Here is a 19,950-nt window from a genome sequence, read left to right as displayed (position 1 = left end):
CTCTTCCCGGCTCCCCCTCCCCCTTCCTTGGGCTGGGCAGCGCGAGGGGAAGGTTTGCAGCGCGCGCACACCCAGAGGAGGAGGAGGGAAAAAAAAAAAAAAGGAAAAGGATTTACAAATTCGCTGGGTGGTTTTTGTTGTTGTTGTTGTCGTCGTCCTCCCCCCCCGCCCCCGGCGCGATGGCAAGGCGGCTCGGAGGGATGCGAGGAGGAGAGCTGCGGGGGGAGGAGGCGGGGTGCTGAGCTGCTCCGCTCGCCCTGCTGCTGCTTTGTGTGTGTGTCCTGGATTTTTCTTTTTTTTTTTTCTTTTTTTTTTTTTTTGGGAGAAGGAGCTTGTGGCAGCGGCGCCGAGGAGAGGAAGAGGAGGAGTAGAGGGGAAGCCTTTTTAATTCATTTTCGTTCCAAATTCCGCATTTCGAGTCTCTGCAGCCAGCCGGACTTGTGGTGGTGTGGGTGGTGGTTGTGCGTGGGGTGTTTTGTTTTTTGGTTTGTTCCCCCCCCCCCCGCCTCCTTGCTGAGCGGGGAGAGGAGCCGGGGGGATCCCGCCAGGGCAGCCCCGTCCCCGCGCGGAGGGACGGCGAAGCTGTTGTTGTTTTGTAATAAGATTGTCTGGGTCGCACCACCCCTTTTCCCCCCCGCAGCCCTCTCAGTTTTTGTGTCTCTCCGTGTGTGCGCGCTGCCTCTGTGTGCGGTGTTTGAAAATGGAGGTTGAAGATGCAGACTGCCAGCCCCGATGTGCCTCATGTTTGCGACTCCTGTGCACGATGTACCACTGCAGCCAGCGCTGAGGGGAGACGGCGGCGACCCCCGCCCCGCCGCCCCGGAGGCAGCGTCGCCCCGGGGCTTTCATGCCTTGTTGTTGTTGCCGTTAATACAGCTTGAATATCTGTGTATTTTTGGTGTGGTTGCTCCGGAAGATCAACACCCAGGGACCTCAAAAACCCTCCGGTTTGCCAGTCCGAAGGGTCTTGGTTTTTTTTTTTTTTAATTCTTGAGGCAACGTGGATTTATTTATCCAGCCCTGGTTCTCGTCCGCCTTTGCCTCCTTCGTTATTTTTAGAGGACAGGGAGAGAAAAAGCGAACAATTTTGGACTTTTTTTTTTTTTTCGGAAAGGGGGATTTTGTCCAATTAAAAAAAGAGGAATGAAGTCTAGCGCTGGAGGAGGGTCCCTCGCCGTCGTCTGGGGGTTTCTGCTCGTCTTCGCCGCACTTTGTCTGTGGCCAACAAATGGGGAAAGTGAGTATGGTGCGTGTCGGCCGGGGGGGGGGTGGTGTCGGCGAGTGGCCCCCGGGGCGTGTGGGGGGGGGGGAGGCGCGGAGGGGTTCCCGGTGTGGGCGTGAGGGGTGTGAGGGCGTCGGCTGCCTGTGTATGTGTGTTTGGGGGGGTGTGAGGGGGTCGGTGAGGGGGCTGCCTTCGTGGGGGGCTGTGTGTGCGTGTGAGGGGCTCCTGGGTGGTGTGTGGGGGTGTGTGTGTGAGGCGCTCCTGGGGGGGGTGTGTGGGTGTGTGGTGTGTGTGAGGGGCTCCTGGGGGGTGTGTGGTGTGTGTGAGGGGCTCCCGGGCCGCGTGAGGGGCTCGCGCCGTTTCCCGCCGCGGTGAGCGGGTTTCGCCCCTGCCCGCGGGGATGTGCGTGTTTTCCTCCTGTTACGCGTCTGTTCTCCGAGCACGTTTAACAACCCGGGGCTGCACGTCTGCCTCCCCCCATCCCCTCCTTCGCCGGGGGTGGCTGGCTGCTTTTACACATGCTTCTACCCCGGAGGAGGGGGTCGAGATGCCCATCCGTCCCCTCCTTTGTGTTTTCCCCCACCTGACCCGCGTACTACTCCTAACCCCGCTCCAGAGCCCGGTGCAGTGTTTAGACCTCTGCAGCCAGTGCTGCGAGCTGCGTAGTAAACACTTGCAGGCTGGGAAGAACTGTGCTTTCTTTCCCCGCATGGAAAGAGCTTGATCTTTGTCAATATTTAGAGGCTGTATGCAATAACCTGCCGTAGTGAGTGAAGAATTCCTGGAAATAAGCGCCTTGCCTCTTATTGCCGCCTTACTGCCGAGGAAGGGTTTCACTCACTCTGCTCGGGGTGCAGAATTACGGTGGCATCCCGCAATCTAAAGGTCACAGTCTGCTGTTATTATTATTTTTTTTAAATGAATTTCTAGGTTGATACTTTACGTTTGTGTATAAATAGAAACGTTTGCTGGCCGGGTGGGCTATATTCTTAAAGGCGATTTTTTTTTTTTGTAAGCAGCTGTGTTGCATCTAGCATTAAGGTTTGTGCAGTTTGACTTAGCACCGTGCGAGCTGCTTCCTCCGTGTGTGCGAGTGCTGCTGCACCGAGAAAAACGTGGTTCATTGTGCGTGACCGCGCTGCGAGCAGCCGGGTCCCCAGCGCACGGAGCTGCCTGGATCCCTCCCGCCCTTTTATCGTCTGCGGATCGCGGTGTCCGTCTGTCTGTCTTATTCGGGAGTTGCAAAAGCCCCGACTTTGTGCGTTTCAAACCTGTGATTATATTGCAGTGCCCGCCCCCTTCGGGCGCAGGGGGAAATAAAGGGGGCAGGGATGGCTGGCGCTGCGATTGATTAGACTGCAATCATCACCATATTAATCCCGGTGCTGATCGGTTTTCTTCTGGTATGTCGGGTTTACACTGGATTGAGGATCTCTTGCATGAAATTAGCCTGCCCGTGTTTTCTGGAGTGTCTCTGTAGACTGGGAGATGGTAAATGTGCCTTGGAGCCCATCCATTTTAAAAACTGCTCGCTCTCCTTCCGCATCTGCAGAAGCAGGGATGTTTCTTTACTGCATCTTGATGCTTTAATTTCTTCCGCTGTATGTTTATTTCAGTGTACTCCTTGAGCTGTTTCTGCGTGCCTCTCACTTTCACAAGGATACATGTTGTTGGAGGGAAGGAATGGAGAGATCAATTTACTCCACTTTAAAGGGAAAGAATTTAGGAGCTGGAAAGGCTTTTCTAAAAGTAATAGTTTCAGGTTGAAAAGAAAGGGAAGTTCTCTGGATGCACTGACAATGAGGCTAACTACAAAAAAAAAAAGAGCAAGAAGCACATAGATGGAGTCTGTAATGCATGTTGAGTAATACTGTGTTTCATTAGCCGGCGAATGCCAATTCACTCCTTGCAAATTAAGGCCCAACTTAGGCTTTTGCCTTGTAGTGGCAGGGCCAGGTAGGGCTGGAGAGCCGCAGTCTTACTTCCACGCGTCGAACTTTTTGGCTGGAGCTGTTTTCAAGAGGGAAGGTTAATCTCTAAGTTTAAAAACAAAACCCCGGTGCCCTTCTTCAGGGCAGGGCTTACAAAGGATTGAGTGGCGTGGAGAAACAGAACAGGAGAGCAGGAGGAGATCTGGCATAGCCGTAACCTGCTAGGATATGTGCTTATGATTTTTTTTTTTCTTGTCTTACCTGGTACAGAACACCTTCAAATAAAAATGCTCATCCAGCTCTGGCAATAAAATAACACGGGAACAGTGTGTTAGGACTTTAGGTTCCAGTCCTCTGAAGTGTTTGTGGTTGCCACTTAGCTAAAATGACCCAATTAAGAACCTCCCAAATGAAATATCTTCTGAAGAAGATCTAGGCATTTAAGTATGGGAAGATATGCTGAAAAACTTGTCTTAGCTGAATACTGCCTCTAATCGATAGTCTTTGTAGTTTACAGTTTAATAGCCTTTGTTTTCACGAGTTATTGCTGAAAGAATTTTGCTGTTAGGGGGAAAAATGATCTCCAGAGCAGATGTTTTGCATCTCTTCATATTCTTCTCTCTCCCCACAATAGTGGAAGGAAGATTAATCTAAATTTTTATTTGTTTTTCATATATACTGTGTCATAGCTAAAAGGCACTTCCATTTTCGGTCAAACAAGCAAGGCATTCCTAAATAGGAATACAAAGGAGTTACAACTGGAGGGGAGAGACCCATCCCTTTAATGCTAAATTATATAAAATCTGTTCGTGATTATATGACAGAAACCTTTTTAAAATGCAGGTAGCTTTAGTGGAAAGCTTCTGATTCAAAAAACAGTCATTTAAAAAATACTGAGAATTTCCTGAGATTTTTGTCAGAATAGCACAAAAATAAGACGACCCTTCATTGAGATAAAGTATGTGCTGCTGTAACAGTGCATTTGATGTGTAAAGCTACAACTGTTGGAGACTGTTTCAGCCGAGGGCTGGGTTTAAGATGAAGTGTAAACACGGTGTTTTGTTCCTTTTCTACCATGAGCATGATGCGGGGTTTTGATTTTCACCCATGTGTACATTTACAAAGGGAATGTCTAGAAGGGAATGGGTTAAATATTTAGAATAAAAAGAACGGTTTTAGGTCTGATAACACTTCAGACTGATAGATACCTTGATGGATCTGTTCATGTTACCTCTGAGCCTTTGTTTGTCTATCCAGGCTGTATTTTATGTTTCTGATGTTAATAAACAGCAGCTCATGCTGTATGTTTAATCTCTCTCCCAGGTTGCTTAGTAAAAACCCTCATGACCTCCTGAGTGTCAGCATTACACACACACCTAGCTTTTGCATCAGCGTTTTCATATACACCTAGTGGTTAGCGAATGTTGTTAAATGGGAGCTGGATAATTCCTTCTCTAATTGAGGTTGTGAATAGAAAATGCCAGAGCGTTTTTAAGGAATTGGTGTCAGTCGGGTTCACCAAAACGAGGAGAGAGAGGAGGAAATTGTTCAGGGAGTGATGGTGACGGGAGTCCATGGGAAGGAGCGGTGAGCCAGGCAGCACTTTGACTTTTTTTGATTGTGTTAGATTGTACTTTTCAAAGCGTTTCCATACCAGAACTGGAGCAAAGGCTTGTATGACTCAGAAACTGAAAGGGTTAGGAAATGGTAGTGAACTTAGCTAATAGCAGGCAAAATGTGTTGAGAACATGAGGAAGCAGAGGAATGGGAGTGGAGAGATGATGTGTGTTAGAAGTTTCAGTGCTGAAGCAGCGTTTGAGAGAGAGAAATACTCTTCTTTGTGTGAGGTGAATGAAATTTTACTTAGTTCTTAAAGATGTGAGAAGTGAGGAGAGGAAGGGGCTGCAGAGAGTGAGAAGGCAGATCAGTTAAATACAACAGAAGGTGTGATTTATTGACTTTAATAGGGAAATTGCTCAGATTTGATAAACTATTGTGTTAATTTTTGTGTCAGCTTTTCCCTGACCAGTTGTTCCTCCAACCTAATTCTGGAGTAGTTAAAGCACAACTCCAGTGACACTGAAATTGTTTTCATCTTGAAATGTACACACTAAATCTAGTGTTGAGGAATTTCCATGTGATGATTTTTTTTTAATGTCTTCACCGGTAAATAATTAATTTCTTTCAGTATACATTACCTTGGGAAAAGTTGTTTCAAATCCTGTTTAATTTTCTGCTAAAGTGGCATTTACTAAGAAAATCTTGGAGGAGAATGTTTTCAGTGAGGAGAATATTTTTTTTTTAAGCATCTAACATTTAGAATTAAAATACATTTCAGAGCTGTAACTACTAGCTTTAAAGGACAATTTCAATTCATGTTTAACTGAAACTTTTTTCCTCTTCCCCAATATTTTTTTTCTTTTTACTCTGAGGTAGATTTTACCAGTGATCACTGGAACTATTAACTCAGTGAGACCAGAAGAGGCAGTTTTGTTAAATGATTAATTATATTGTGTATGTTCCATCTGTGTGAATTGTGAGCTACTGCAAACTTCATTGTAGAGAAGTTTGTTTATGGTCCTGAACTTTGAGAGAGAGAGGAAATAATATATGCAGGAAACCTGTTTTTCTCACACTGGATGTTAACTTCATGATCCCACACAGAAAACAACTTATCTAGCTCATCATCTGTAATGGCCCTAAAGTTCATAACTTAGAAAATACACTGAATTAAATTATTTAAAAAAAAATAGAGTATTCCTCTAGATTATCTGTAGTTAAATTAATAAACTTAATGAGCGTTATTTTACTTTCTGGAAAAGGTGATGACTGAGAAGCAATGGCAACTTTCTGAAAAAGTTCTTAAAACTTTGGTTTATGAAATTAAATACATTCTTATTTGGATGTTAGTGTAAAGTTTCCCATTTGGAACTGCTTTGTGATGTTATCAAGTAGCAGCTGTTTTTTATTTATATGTGTGAGTGGCGCACATAGGAATGGGTAAACTGCAGTTTATTATTGAAAACTATTGTGTATGTTACTAAATTTTTAAAAAAAGCTGCAGTTTGAGTAATTGTCTCAAGAGTCTCATAATTACAGTTGTTGCAGATTTGTAGTTTTAGTTTATTTCAGATCTTTCTGGCCAAGTTGAGCTTTTAAGATTTCTGGGCTTAGGTGGTAATGGAACATGCTGCTTTTGAGAGTTCTGTGTTCAGAAAGACTTCAGGAATGCAATGATGTGTTTGAAAGGTAGAAATACTGTTTTAGTATTTTGATATATTTGACATGTATAATTTTTCTATCACTGTAAATTGTATAGACAGCTTCTTTGTGTAGGTTAGTTGGATTAGTTTTTATGATTTATGAAAGCCACTTTAAAAAGAATAGTTTCAAAATTTTTTTATTGTACAAAAGCAGAACTCAACAAGCAGTAGTTGATGAAGACACGTTTGTGGTTGTTAGCCAGCCTGTCTTGTGTGTGGTTTTTTGGGGTTGTTATTTTTTTCCCTTTTGGCCAAGTCATGACAGGTACAATCTGGACTGATTCCTGTAGTACTATATTTGTCTTTTTTTTGTGTCCACAACTGTCTGAGACAAACTTTGAGGATCAGCAAGTGAATAGCAACATACAGTGTTCATTCATATATTTCTGTGCTCTGCAAACAGAGCTGTACCAAGTCCTCAAACTCAAAAGTAGGCTCTAGTTCCTTTAGGCAGGACTTGATGGCTTTGCTAAATAAGTTTGATAATAGTTTGGCTTATTAATTACTGAGATGCATTCTGGTAAAACTGGTGTTACAACGGTGGTGTATTGTGAAGGTTTAACTTGCATTTATCACTGGAAGTTTTTCTTTTTAACCTTTGCAAATGCTAAATATGAGCAGTTCCCTTAGGACATCTTTCAGATACCAATTAACTTCTTCAATGTTGATATTCTCAAGAAGTTGCTGTTGTGGCACAAAGTTATTTAAAATGTGCTGAAAAGCAAAACTATTATTTATTTATTTAGATTGATTTGCATGTGACTTGTAAGCTTTGATGTCATATATTTTTATTTATTGATTTTGAAATATCCAGATGCGTACATTTACTATTAATCTGTTCCTTTCTTGGTAAACTGGATGATATGAGCAGAAATAAGCATCTATATGTTTCAGTGACTCTCGAGGTAGTTTTTCAAGAAGACTGTCATCTTTGACTCACTCAGTGAGAAGGAACCTCACACCCCAATAAAGTACTAAGATTATTCCTCTAGAGGAAGAAATCCACTTAGTAAATATTTTTGGTAGAACAGCAAACGTATGCTTTGGTAGCAACACAAAGTCATTGTAAGAATAACTTGGAGCAATATTTCATATTGAGATTGTCACAACCAGGTTGTGCTTTAAGAACTTTATGCTGTGCTGTTGATTTAAAGTGTACAATACACAAATAAGAAACTTTTGAAGGAGGAAATAGGTGAGCTGCACATGCATGTGCTTTACTGAAATAGTTTATAAAAAAGGTATGTGAATACTTAATTTGCGAAGATGCGTGTTTTGGGCAAGTCCAATGACCTGATGAGTTCGTTTGCTATGTGTTGTGAGGCACATACTATTGAAATAGATCTGTGACCACTCAGGGCCAGTGTTATCTGCAAACCTCTTATTGGTGCCATTACATGCTGTAAAGATAGTTCTGTTTACTTGGAAGAGTGAGCATCAACTCGGATCAAAACACTTTCTCTTAACAACTGGGCTTTTTTTGGAGTTCTTTGCTGAGCATCCCTTCTCCCTGTGGAGGGGAGCAACATCAGGCAAATGCAGAGAATATTATAGTTCTTAATGATAGAGGCAAACTTCACATCTGTAGGTTTTTTTCCCTGCTGTCGGCTTGGTGGTGGGTTATTTTTACTGATTGTTTCCAGAAGCTTTATAGTTTTTTCCTTCAATATGAACAGTTCACAAATAAGTACACTACTCATTTAAGTCAGCTACTCACACAATACTGTTCAAATAGCGGAGGGTTTGATTGGAGGCAGAAAAGAATTTTTTGAAGTTCAGAATGCATGAAATGAATACATGCTGAAGTAGTCAAAGATCCCTTGTACTTTATCAGAGAGCAGTCTGCTTGAATGAAAGGTACTGTACCTGCTGTTAAGTTTATAAACTTGGTTTATACAGATTACTTTTTAAATTATTCATGATGCTACATTACAAGTATATCTGACAGGTTTAAAATAAATGGCTTGATGGTAAGAGGGAGCATGCATAAATTAGAGCTGGGATAATGTGCTCTTTGAAGTATCTCTTCCATTTGTTACTACTGGAATACAGTAGGTAGCTGCAGCTGAATGTGTGATTCTCAAGTACGGAGTACATCATTATCTTCAAACTGTGTTATAGTGGCAGTTCTTATATAAGACAGATGAGATGAAGTGGCAGGGAAGAATAAGGTGCTCAGTTTGTATTTAGTTATATACACGTGTAGAGAGTATTTATGGGATGAAACTTCTGTAAGCACAGCAGTTGAAAGGGTCTTGCTTGTAGCTGTGCCTTGGTAAGGTTAGGATACCATCGCATTGTTTTATTTACTTTTTTCTTTTGTTAGTGTTCCTCTGGGTTTGTAAGAGGTGTTTTAGCAAGGTGATAGGAGGTTTTCCCTTATACTTAGTGGGATGCTATATCTGGTTTGCTTGTGGATTGTGATACTTGGGTTGAGAAGTCTTCCTGATCCGTATGCACAGGAAAACTTTGCAAGAGCTGAAGTGTTGCGTTTGGAAAAGGTTATTGGTGGGGAAAGAGAATTCCAGATCTCTTGGATGGAAAACCAGCTTCACCGAAGATAAATTGACACAGTGCTGATTTTCCTGATTTTGTAGACAGGCAGCTCACTATATTTGACAAGCAAGCTCCCAAAGTAGTTTATGGTGTAGAAAAAACCCTAAAATGATGTGCGATAGCGCAGCACTCAAAAATAATCAGAAGTCTTTCTGAAAGTGGAAAACCTTACAGAGAGGGATTGTTTGAATCTTAAGTCTTAATCAAACAAGTGCAGGTTTTTGGAGCAGGGTCTGGTGACAGCTAGTCCTAGAAACAGTCTATAACCAAACTTTAAAAAGACAGTTGGCTTGGACCTCAGACGGGCTTTATCCCTGGATCTCACTGGGGTGGTTTCCTCGTTATTTGCATTGGATTCAAGTCAGAGTCGTCTCCACGTTTTGTCCTTCTACAAATAGTGCATTTTGCTTCCCCGCCGCTCATGTCACCTCCCCTTGGGTCCTTCTGCGCAAGAGTAGTATGTACCTTGAAGGGCTTAAAAAACACATTGCAGACATCTCGCGGGAGGAGCGAAGGCACTGGCGCTGCACGGTAGGAACAAACGTATTTGCACTGCTCAGCTGATCTTAGAGTAACATTTGGCTGTAGCGTTAAAGTTGAAATCGCAATGGAAATACCTTGTTTGTCCTATCCCCTGTGCTCTTTGCCAGTGCAGAAATTACTTTTATTGTGGTGTTTTTGTCGCTTCTCCTGGGGGTTTTGATGTGTTGTTAAATTGCTACTGTTGTCTTCTCTAGTCAAATTTCATGTATGCCGCTGGGGATTTGGTTTGTTCTCCAAAATACTGATGGAGTTAAATAGCGTGGATTGTTCTTGTTAAGCTTTCAGGTGGCTCTGCCTTTCTTTTAGCTAAGAATAAGTGTTAAGAGAGAGACTTCACATGATGATGGCATGGACTGTGTTTAGAGTTCAGCAACCCGCTGGGATGGAGCGGGGAGCCCACTGGAATTGCGATGGTGTCTGGCTGCCACGACAGGATTTGTAGCTGCTGCTTCTCTCTGGTTGTTCTGTATCCCCAGCAGGTGGAAGCAGCTTGTGGTTCTGTATCGATTGCAGTTAACATCTTCTTTCAGGTTATTGTGGCTGAAGCTTTTTTTTTTTATATGGATGTACATTTTATTGGTCCCTTGCAAATGCCAGTCTCCTGGGAAGTACAGAGGGAATAAACATCCAGCTGTGATATGAGATGCATATAAGTTGCTGTTACTGTGTGTGCTTTGCTCTTCCTTGGACCTGAGAGGTACTGAGGCCGGGGAAAGGAAAGTTGCAACCCAGCAGGTTGTATGACCATTTGTGTGTGGTGGAGGATGCCAAAAGTCAAAGGGTCTGCTTGTCCTGTTGCTCGTGCACCTTGGATATGGAGATTTTGTTTTAATAAGTTGTGTTGGTATTTCCTTGCAGCTCTTCCAGTGGTTACACCCATGATGGAGGTTGAGTCTGTGCAGTTGTTACTGTACAGAAGAGCAAAAATGGGGTTTAAGAAAAGCAGATTTGTTGTTCCAAACTTGAGACTTGGCTTGGTTCGAGACTGTGACTTGAGCCTGCCTGGGTCCTGTCTGGGGGTGACTGAAGGTTTTGATTGTTTGTTTGTCTGTTTACTTTTGTGTGTGTGTGCTAACAAAATGTTTGTATTTTTGTCACATTGAGTAGGCTGACTACATGGACAAATATTTTCGTTGATACTGTGTCTCATCAAGAGGCATGTAATATGTATTTAATACTTAAGTTAGGTTGTGAGGGTCCCTTTTAAAATTCGAGCTTGTATACGCTTTGATGGGTTGCGGTTCTAAAATGTGGCCAGCGTTACCAGTGAATGAACAAAGGTCCTTTCAAGTTGGTTCAGTTGTTACCCTACAGAAATAAGGCACAGACAGAGAAATGCATTTGAATGCGTGTGTATGTGGCGGTGGTTCTGGACTTCAGCAGAAACACATGTGAGATGGACATCTGTTTTTACATGGCTTGTGTATCTCTTTTGGTAGTTCATTGTTTAAATAAACATGTTGCATTAGCTGTAAGGCTGTAGTGCCAAATGCCCACTGATGAGATGTATTAGGGTTTTGTTGTTCCCAAGCGGTACTGAGAAACAACAGCTTTTTCAATTCAATACGTTTGAGGAAGATTACAAAAAGAATTTGGGGTGGATCGCAATCAGCACTTCAAATGCAATAGCTTTGGAGTAACTCCGCTATAACACAGCACGGCCCATGGAAAAACACTGTCATCTTAACAGATGCAGTGTTATTTTGGAGATTCCACTGTATAAATACATGGACTGTGGTTAAATTGTGATGGCAACAGATGCAATCTCAGTTCTCGATTCTTTCATCTCTTTAATATTTAAAAATATCCCACAAAGTAAAAGGAAAAAAACAACATCAAGGCTGAAAGTATGCCTTCTGTAAATTGTTGGGGCTATACCTTGTTTCATTTCAGATACATCACTGCAGATTAGACTTGGGCAGAGTAAATGCTCATCTCTGTGAGGGAGTCTCTGCAAGTGCTGCTACTCACGGCTTATTGTACAATTTGCATATGAATGGAATTATTCAGCTATACTTAAAAAATGTCAGCAAGATTGAAGTCAGAGTTGGTTAACCTGGCAAAAAGATATTTCCAGTATTTTTCATGAAAGAAAACGATAGTATGAAGACAAGAATTACACATTCCACTGGCTAAGCCAACATTGTCTGAGGATTTTCTCGATGTTTTTGTAGTTGGTATCAGTGACTTTATTTTTAAATTTGTCTGCAATACAGTGCAGTGTTTGAGAGCGAGAGAATTGGAATGCAGGAATCAGATGTGATATTGTAATGCTGCACAATTGTGTTCACATTTCTTTTTCTTTCCAGATTTGGTTTTGTTTAAATACTGATTTGACAAGTATAAATTCAGAGCAAGGGTCCTTTTATTTATTTATTTATTTAAACAGCAAATAAAGTGTAGCAAGATGATGTTACCAGTGCATTCACCTCTATCCATCCACTAGTTGGGTTGAAAATCCTGAAGTTAAATACTGTAGCTGGATTTTAAAGAGGGACTGGATAATTTTTGTGAGCAACAGCATTGGTAGTCATGCATGCTAAAATAGGGAGTGATCACATCTCGTGCTTCAGAAGCTGACAGAATGCAAGGGTTGGGAAGGAATTGTATTCCTCCTCCGGGTGTTTGTGTTTCCCTCCCCATTTGTAAAATACAGAGAAATGCTATCCTTGAGGGGATAAAAGGGCTTCTTTTTTAGAATGCTGACATGACTTCAGGTGCTCGTGTGACTCTGTCATCCAGGTGAAGGCACTTTCACTGGGAAGCTGCGCCTTGTCAGGCGTTCAGAGACTACTCAACTGAAGTATGAGGATGGGGGTGTTGGAATCAGCTGGCTTCTAAGGAGATAGTATATTACACTGAAAATAACCCCCAAATTTTCACAGGTGACTTAAGATTACCTGGTGTCACATGCAGTTAGAATGAAACAAAAGTTGGGGTGGTTTGAGCGTGGTTTGGCCTCTGTACGAGGACGGGCTGTGATGCTGTCCGTTTGTTCCATAGGACTCCTCTTCATTTTTGAGGAGCAACCGCTCACAGAAGTGTGCAGCTATTCAGTGTTTCTTGCTTGTTGCACGCGTGGCTGCAGGCCTTGTTTACTGCGGTATCAAAATACTGTTCTGACCTCAGGATGACTGTCAGTGCTCATGGTGTCTCATGCCCTGAGTTCATCGTTAACACCCTCGCAGCTTCGCACAGACCTAATGAGATGAGAAGATGTGAATCCTGTTTAATGGGGAGAATTGATTGGGGAGAAGGGAAGAGCAGAGGGGCTAAGGATATAGTTTTCATGTCCACCGCCCTTTTGCAGGGGGAGGGAGGAATGCTCCATTTAAGATGTCTACATACCCTGGTTGGGTATGTACCCCTCCGTTCTCCATCAATACTCAACCTTTCAGTGGCATCACGTGCTTGCTGCGTGGCTCCTTGATGTCTTGGTTGAAGAGGAGCATGACTGCAAGGCTGGCTTTGTTGGTGTTGAGCCTGGTGCCCAGAAAGCGATGAACGTAGTTTTAGGCTGTGGGTCCGTGAGATGCTGTGCACAATCGTAACTGCTGAGACGTTCAGAGGGTGGAAGAGTTCATTTTCCTCTCAGCTGATTTAACTAGCGAGTTACGCTGGCTCATGGAAGGGTGCAATGAGAGCCTGAGGGGACGGGATCCTGTGGTTGCGAACGGGGCGAGGGAGAAGCAAAACAAATGGTTGCTTTAGCACAGTTCTCCAGCGAGCAGTACTCGTGCTTTTCGTGTCTGTGCCATGAAAGGTGGGTTTCGGTGACGTAGCTGTGCATTGTGCGGATCTGGGACTGGAAGGGGAAATACTTCCTCCAGGTTAGGGAGCATTTGGCGCGCGGATCAAAGTCTCTCTGCGTCAGCTCTGAGGTGCAGCATCGCAGCCCACCACCCCTTGCTGGCAAAGGCAGGGGCTTCTTACGGCTGTGTATCTGAACGTGCAGAGGATTTACCATCCAGCCGTCTTCTCAAAGTAGCTGATTTATTTTTATTGAAATATGGGGACTTAGTTTAGCGAAGACACGCTTCAGCGAAAGCTGTAGACTGAGTGCTTGTTGAATGGAATAGTTTTGCAGAATTAAAACCAATTCTGATCTTTGCACTGGGCACTACAATGCCATGTAGCTTTGTAACCTTCTGGTGGAAATGTCGTGAATTTTGGTCCGATTTGTCCTTCAAAGTTTATTTCTTCCTTAGTATGAAGGCCTCAGAGCACTACCAGCATATTATATTTTTTTTTAATTGAGATGGAGCATCAGTGATTTTCATAGTGACTTAAACCAGCACACAGAAAGAGCTTGCTTTAAATATGCAGTTTTAATCTTATTTTGTGTATTTTAGCTGGATTTTTTTTATTGGCTGACAGCTAGAACACCTTGATTTGCAAATACAAACTTTTTGGAAAATATAGGCTTTTTTGCCAAGGAATAGCATTTACTGTTTCTACACATTCATGTAAATAATTAGATGCCTTGGATACGTTTACTCAGATCCTTAATTTTCATTTTTTTAAGTGACAAAATGGCAAATGATGTATTTTCTGGTAGATTACTTCTCATTTGTGTTACTTTTTTATTTGGATGGAAAATGGAATTTTAATTGAAATACAGACAATCTGAATTTTGAGAGTTAATTAAAACGTCAAGTGTGATGGACAGACATGATGTAGAAAAAAAATCAACAGAAAAAAAATAGTTTGTCATTGTTTCTCAAAAGTTTAGAGCTAGTGGATCTTGCCCACTGACTGTTTCACAGGTTTCTATCCAGGAGTCCTTTTTAATTTGGAATTAATTACTCGTTGAACTGAACCATTTGAGTAAACTGAGATGAAGCATTTGCAGAAGTAGCTGTTGAATGTAAAAGCTATCTTAGCATTTCAACAAAGGGTGGCTCCAAGAGAGCACTGAACAGTAAATTCACCAGTCCAGACTTTTTTTGCGTAAATTATATGCTTACTATTTTTATTTTATTTAAATTACAGTAGGCATTTGCCCTAATATATGCTGTTACAATTTCACGTTAGATTTGTAATTAAGTTTATTTTTAGAAGAATGCATTTAAGTGGTTTATATAAAGTGATTTTCTATTTTTGTAAATGAAATAATTGGGTTTTATTGACTTTTAATTTCATGCAATTTTTTTTTTTTTTTGCTTGGAGGTTATGTAAGCAGAAGGAAATCTAATGATTTGAGAGTATTCTCATACAAAGAATAGAAGATTCGTTGTCACTAGTTAGGGGCACTGGTAGGCAGAGTTAACTCTTATTTAGGTGTGTTCAAACTGAGTGACGGATGTTACAGAATGCAGTACAATGGACTTTATTATATAAATTTTATTTATTGATTGTTCTTCCTGGTTAAACTAAGCAAGCCAAATTGTAACTGTGTTTGGAATCTGATAGGGAGACAAGAAAGATGGTCATAATGCAGTGATTTCTCCAGATGCCTGAATATGTCGCAATCCATGGCAAATCTGATGGACAAGTGAGTGTTAATTGCGTGCAAGCCAGATTTGCTATTTTTAATTTGGCCTCGCTATCATGTCTCTTCGCAGATGAATTTGAAGGCTAAGGGGAGTGGAGTGATGAGTCATCACTGAGTTAGTAAAATCACAATTGATCTCTATTTCCTGTTGATTCCAAAATTACTGAAGTGTGAAAGCCGAGAGCGACTGATGACTTCTTGGAGGGGAGTTTGAGGGTGGAATGTGGAAGTGACTCTATCTAAAGTAATTCAATGCTGCGCTGGGTGTCAGTACAAAAATGTCTATAGTGAGAACAGGTGTGTGTCTGTCTGAGATGAGAGGCTTTGAAGAAAGTGTGATGGTCTGGCTAGCCGGGTTACCTACAAGTAATGGTCATCTGGGCACTAAAATACGCTCCTCAGCAAGGTGTGGGGGGGAGAGGTTTCTTAAGTGGCTACTGAGAGAAGTTTAAGGTTAAACTTTTCATTGGTGTCTTCAGGACTGGAGATCTCTTCTGATTAACCTGTGTTTCTGTCACTTAGCTCAGATTTTTTATCTTGAAATCCCTTTGCTCTCAGGTAGTATTTACTGTGGAGGTCTCCTGCTCCTTTGCAGCGTGACTGGAGAATGAATGTCAGACTGCACAATGACAGAGCACGGGATGTAGGGACAGCAGTACTGTGTGATGGAGAGAATCTGCATATCTCGGTTATTGTTTGTGATTATCTTTTGACGAATCCTTGATCTTGTCATTTGGCCGCTTTGTTCTTTTCTTGTGACGAAACGGGATTAATGCTCTCTTGACAGATGCTAATTAGAAACATTGTGGTAACATTTGCAGGTAAGATTTGAAATGTCTTTTTTTCCCCTCCTAGAACTTACTGTTAGGAAAACTTTTTTTTTTAAGAACTATTAAGTTATGTTACTAGACTCTGCCCACATTGCATATGTGAGAGTAAATTCTGCTGAAAGGTGATTTGTTGGAAGAAATTAAAGGGAGGGTATATACTGTTCTGAACTATATTTGGAAGCAAGCTATAAAGAAGCCTTGAAGTATCACTTTAGGAAGAGATGGTTGATCTTGCTGTCTTAAAAACAAAACAGGAGAAAAAAAATCTTCTGAGCTTCTCGACAGGCTAGATGTGTGGTTTTTGCACTTAGAAAAGCTGATTCAGTTGGTCTGGATTTTGCAAGGGAACAGCTAGAGAAATAAGTTGCTCTGAGAGGGTGTAAAGAAACTTTCCTCTAGAAAGTTGAGCAGACATGGAGTGCTGAGTTGCATGGTTGGAATTCAGTGAAGTGTGGAAAGGACGCTGGTTTTCAGAGTAGTACGATGTTTCTTCAGGGTGTTGTGAATTCAGGAGTCAGAGTTGCCACACTTAAAAGACATATCTCAGTCTTGCTGAGGGTTTAAGGAGCTGCCAGAGAGCTGTGTTAGGAGTGGTCATGGCAGTTCCCAAAACTGTCGTTTGCAGAGAGTCTTCAATTACTTAAAGCCACACCTTGACACCTTATACCTTGTCTTGTAGGATCTGTGTTGATACATCCCAGCACAAAAGCACTTTGTTAAACCAATTAAATGCATAATATTTCTATAATACTTGTGTTTTGGAAAAATCAATATGACCGGTTTCCCTTTGAAATGACAAGAAGCTTGTTGTGCTGACAAAGTGGAATGCATTAGGAAGTGGTGCTTTGTATCCTCTCAAGAGTAATGTGCTCTTGTTTTTTCTTAATCAGCAGGATGTTCTGTATGTCAGATGTCTCAGTTGTTTTTGTGATCGGTATCGGAGAAGAGCGAGGGGAAAAAAATGTCAGAGAAACAGTAGGTTTAAATGCTTTATAGCAGCAGAAAGCCTGCAGCCCTGTATTTCTCTGTTTTAGTAAAACTGGTAATCGCTATGTTAGTGTTGGGCACTTTGTGTTTTAAACAATAAATAAAAGAATAACTTGCCCTTCAGAAGAACATAATGCATAGCCTGCTGAAATACTCTGGAGCATAAGGGATATAATTAACCCTTTTCTCTTTAGCTTGGTTACATTTCAGAGGGTAATGCAAGATGTCTGAAACATCTGAAATTGCTTATTTACCGGTTCACTGAAGTAAGGATTTTTCAAGTTGATTGTCTGAAAATCAAACCTCTTCTTCCTCTCTCTGTTGCGTTTCCCTCCTTCCCTGTTTCCTGATCTGCAGTTTCCAAATTTGTAATATGTCTAGTACTGATGGCCTCTTTTTTTTTTTTTTTTTTGACTTAAAAGCAGCCATTGAGGAGAAAAGTTTTTCCTGTCACTCTTGCTCAAGGCTATAGCAAAGTTTAGGCAGTTGTTCAGGCCTTTCAGAGGAGTTTTTAAAAGATGCTTTGCTTTTGCTGCGATGAAGGAAGGGCAACAACTTGAAAGGACTGACAGCACAACCAGGGTTTGGCTTATTGCGTGAATGAGACCTCTTGCTATGATCCTGAAGTATTTTGTTTTACTGGCCAGATGCTCAGGTAGCACGGGTTGGTTCTGAACTGTTCTCTTATGATAGTTTTGATATCGTTCAGTGGAAATGGGCTAAAAGGAGACAGAACCTGAAATGCTTCCAACTTCTCTCCCCACACACACTATCTTGACTCTCCTTGAAGAATGAGAATTAGTGTGAGAAAGTGTCTGTAGCTCCCACTGGGTCAAATAGAGGTTGAGATAAAAGTACTTATCTCTGTGTATTGTAATATCGATCGTCATGTGGTAAATAATTCCTTGGCAGCAGGATTACAAAGTCTAATGTTTTACACCTTTCTGAGTTTTGATGCAGTCTTGCTGCTGGCTCTGTGCTCAGACCTGCTTTTTGTTCTTTGATGGATATCTTCTTCATTGCTTCCTTTTGACCAGTCTTTCCTTTCAGATAACATGTCATCCTTTTGGATTGGTTAATATGACTGGAGCTCACTTGACTGATTAGTTCACTAGCTACTCTCTTTTTGTTATGACATTTAAATAAGTTAGTGGTCTCCACGAGGACCCATTCCTGTCTCTCGCTCACCTCGCCCAGCATGGGTGTGCATGTATTCCCACCAAAACAAAGATTACTTCTGAGTCTCTTCTAAATTCTTTATCTGTCCCATTATAAACCTCTTTAAGTAGAGTCTGTTCCGTGCATTGTGTTTTAAGGAGGAACACCGACTTGTGTGCTACTTTACCTCTTTTTCTTTTTTTTTTTTTCCCCTTCCTTTTCCTGCATAAGTTGTCCTAGTTGGGATTTTTGGATTAATTTGGCCAGAAATATCAAAATATGACTTGGGTCGGAAATGTGATCATTCCGACTTTAGCAGCATAACTAAAGTGACTCCACTTCAACACTTAGAAGTTCTATTCTGATTCATCTGTGCTGTCTTTTATTCTCCTCTTTGGTTTAACTCAACTTTTGGTATCTGAATTGAGATTAAAGGGTGACTCTTCAGTGTTGTTGACGGAATACTGTCTTCCTGTGTCCTCTGTACCAAACATACCTTGGAAATATGTCTGTATGTCAACTTAGTGGTTTGCAGCTTTGTCTCAACTGAGGTGGCTAGTAGATAGAGGGCAGCTGGGACGCTAAGGTGTGACTTTATCAGCACTAATGCAGGGGTGTGCAAGACGTTTCACACCGTGGTGGCTGTTGGCTGTGTAAAGGCAAGCGTGAGCCGCTCTCTCGGGTGAGTAGAGAGGAAAAAGAGAGCGAGAAGCGAGGGCAGGGAGATCTCTTCTGGCAGTCTGAGTAGGGGAAGGGAAGGTGATGTTGGGGACAAGTCTGCTTTCGTTGTCCGCAGGGGACACTGGAGATGGCTCTGGTGCCACCCAACACAGTCATTCCTGTGTCTCCCTTTTTTTTGGGGGGGTCGCCTTTTCCAAAGCGGACTAGAAAATTTTCTGTTAAAGACAGTGTGTGACCTTTTACAGATCTGGGAGTGGTTCGTGAGTTCGGGACTTTCTGTGTGTGTCCTAAATTGCTGGTTAACTGTGGAGGAAACAAGGAGACTAAGTCCTGCTTTCTGAGTCTGAAGTTGAATGAAGCTGCCATGTGGTAAAGGAAAGCACAGTCCGCTCATATATGTTTTGTTAACATGGAACTGACTAGCCTTGCACAAATATCGTGGTTTTCTTTCACAACAGCAATGAGAGGTCAGTAGAGCTGTCAGACAAGTGAGGCGAGCCGAGGACTGTCCATCAGCTGTGCTCTCCAGATGATTTTACCTTCAAGCTAAGCAGTTGGAAATTAGTTTTGGGTTTTTTGTCTTACTGTTCAGATCCTTTTTACCTTCGTTCTTTTTTTTTTTCTTCCTGTTCTGTTCATTTATGCTTTTCTTTCTCAGATCAGACTTAGTTGAAAGCTTTGCAGTATAGCTGAGTTTAAATGTGTATGTGGCACTGTTACCCAATGCAGTTATGCCATTGAACACCCGCCCTGTAGGTGCAGTTGATGTTGGCAGGAGCTGTTTGGCTGGTGTGACCTAATGTTTGGGCAGGCAAATCATAACTACAGGCAGAAGAACTCTTTTTTTGGAGTGGCTGTAGTGGCACATCCTTTGCAGCGGAGATTAGATTCTTCCTTTGCATTACAGGATTGGCAGCTGGTTTTACTATACATTGGTGGTGAGGGGAGAGGATGCGGGGTGCTATAATTAGTTCTGGGATTCAGAGCTTGGTGAAACCTTTCTTGTGTCTGAAGGAAGTGGTCTTGCCAGAGCTTTGTTGAATGTAGTCTGGATCCAGAGAGGTATTTTCTTTGCAGTCCTGTAGCCTAATTCTGAAGTCTCAGGAGCTTCTGCCTGTTACAACAGTTTCTTTTTTGTGAAGAGATGGGCAGAATTGCTTCTGCTGATGGTCCCTGTTTGAGAGATGGTAGCTATTGAACATCAGGTAATATTTTTTGTCTATCTTGCACAGTACAAAGTGGTTGTATCTTTACTCATCATAAAAGAGTTTCAGAATGCAATGAA

The 19,950-nt window shown here is 42.0% G+C and overlaps 1 protein-coding gene across 4 annotated transcripts in view; it reads left to right on the top strand.

Annotated features, from left to right (window-relative positions):
- The first annotated feature begins 36 nt into the window (after positions 1 to 36).
- The window catches only part of IGF1R (insulin like growth factor 1 receptor), a 191,807-nt gene continuing 171,893 nt past the window's right edge, over positions 37 to 19,950 (top strand). For 3 of the 4 annotated variants that reach the window (XM_054837121.1, XM_054837120.1, XM_054837123.1), the window contains exon 1: positions 37 to 1,237. In XM_054837121.1, coding sequence (XP_054693096.1) covers positions 1,144 to 1,237 — 94 coding nt within the window. In that variant the 5' untranslated portion in view covers positions 37 to 1,143. Of the gene's footprint in view, positions 1,238 to 19,003; positions 19,035 to 19,950 lie in introns of those variants that run through there. The other variant, XM_054837122.1, reaches the window with a different exon arrangement.

The sequence above is a fragment of the Grus americana genome, chromosome 10 (assembly GCF_028858705.1).
Source record: "Grus americana isolate bGruAme1 chromosome 10, bGruAme1.mat, whole genome shotgun sequence".
Lineage (NCBI taxonomy): Eukaryota > Metazoa > Chordata > Aves > Gruiformes > Gruidae > Grus > Grus americana.
Note: the sequence above shows the minus strand (reverse complement) of the source record. Positions and strands in the feature narration are given on the sequence as shown.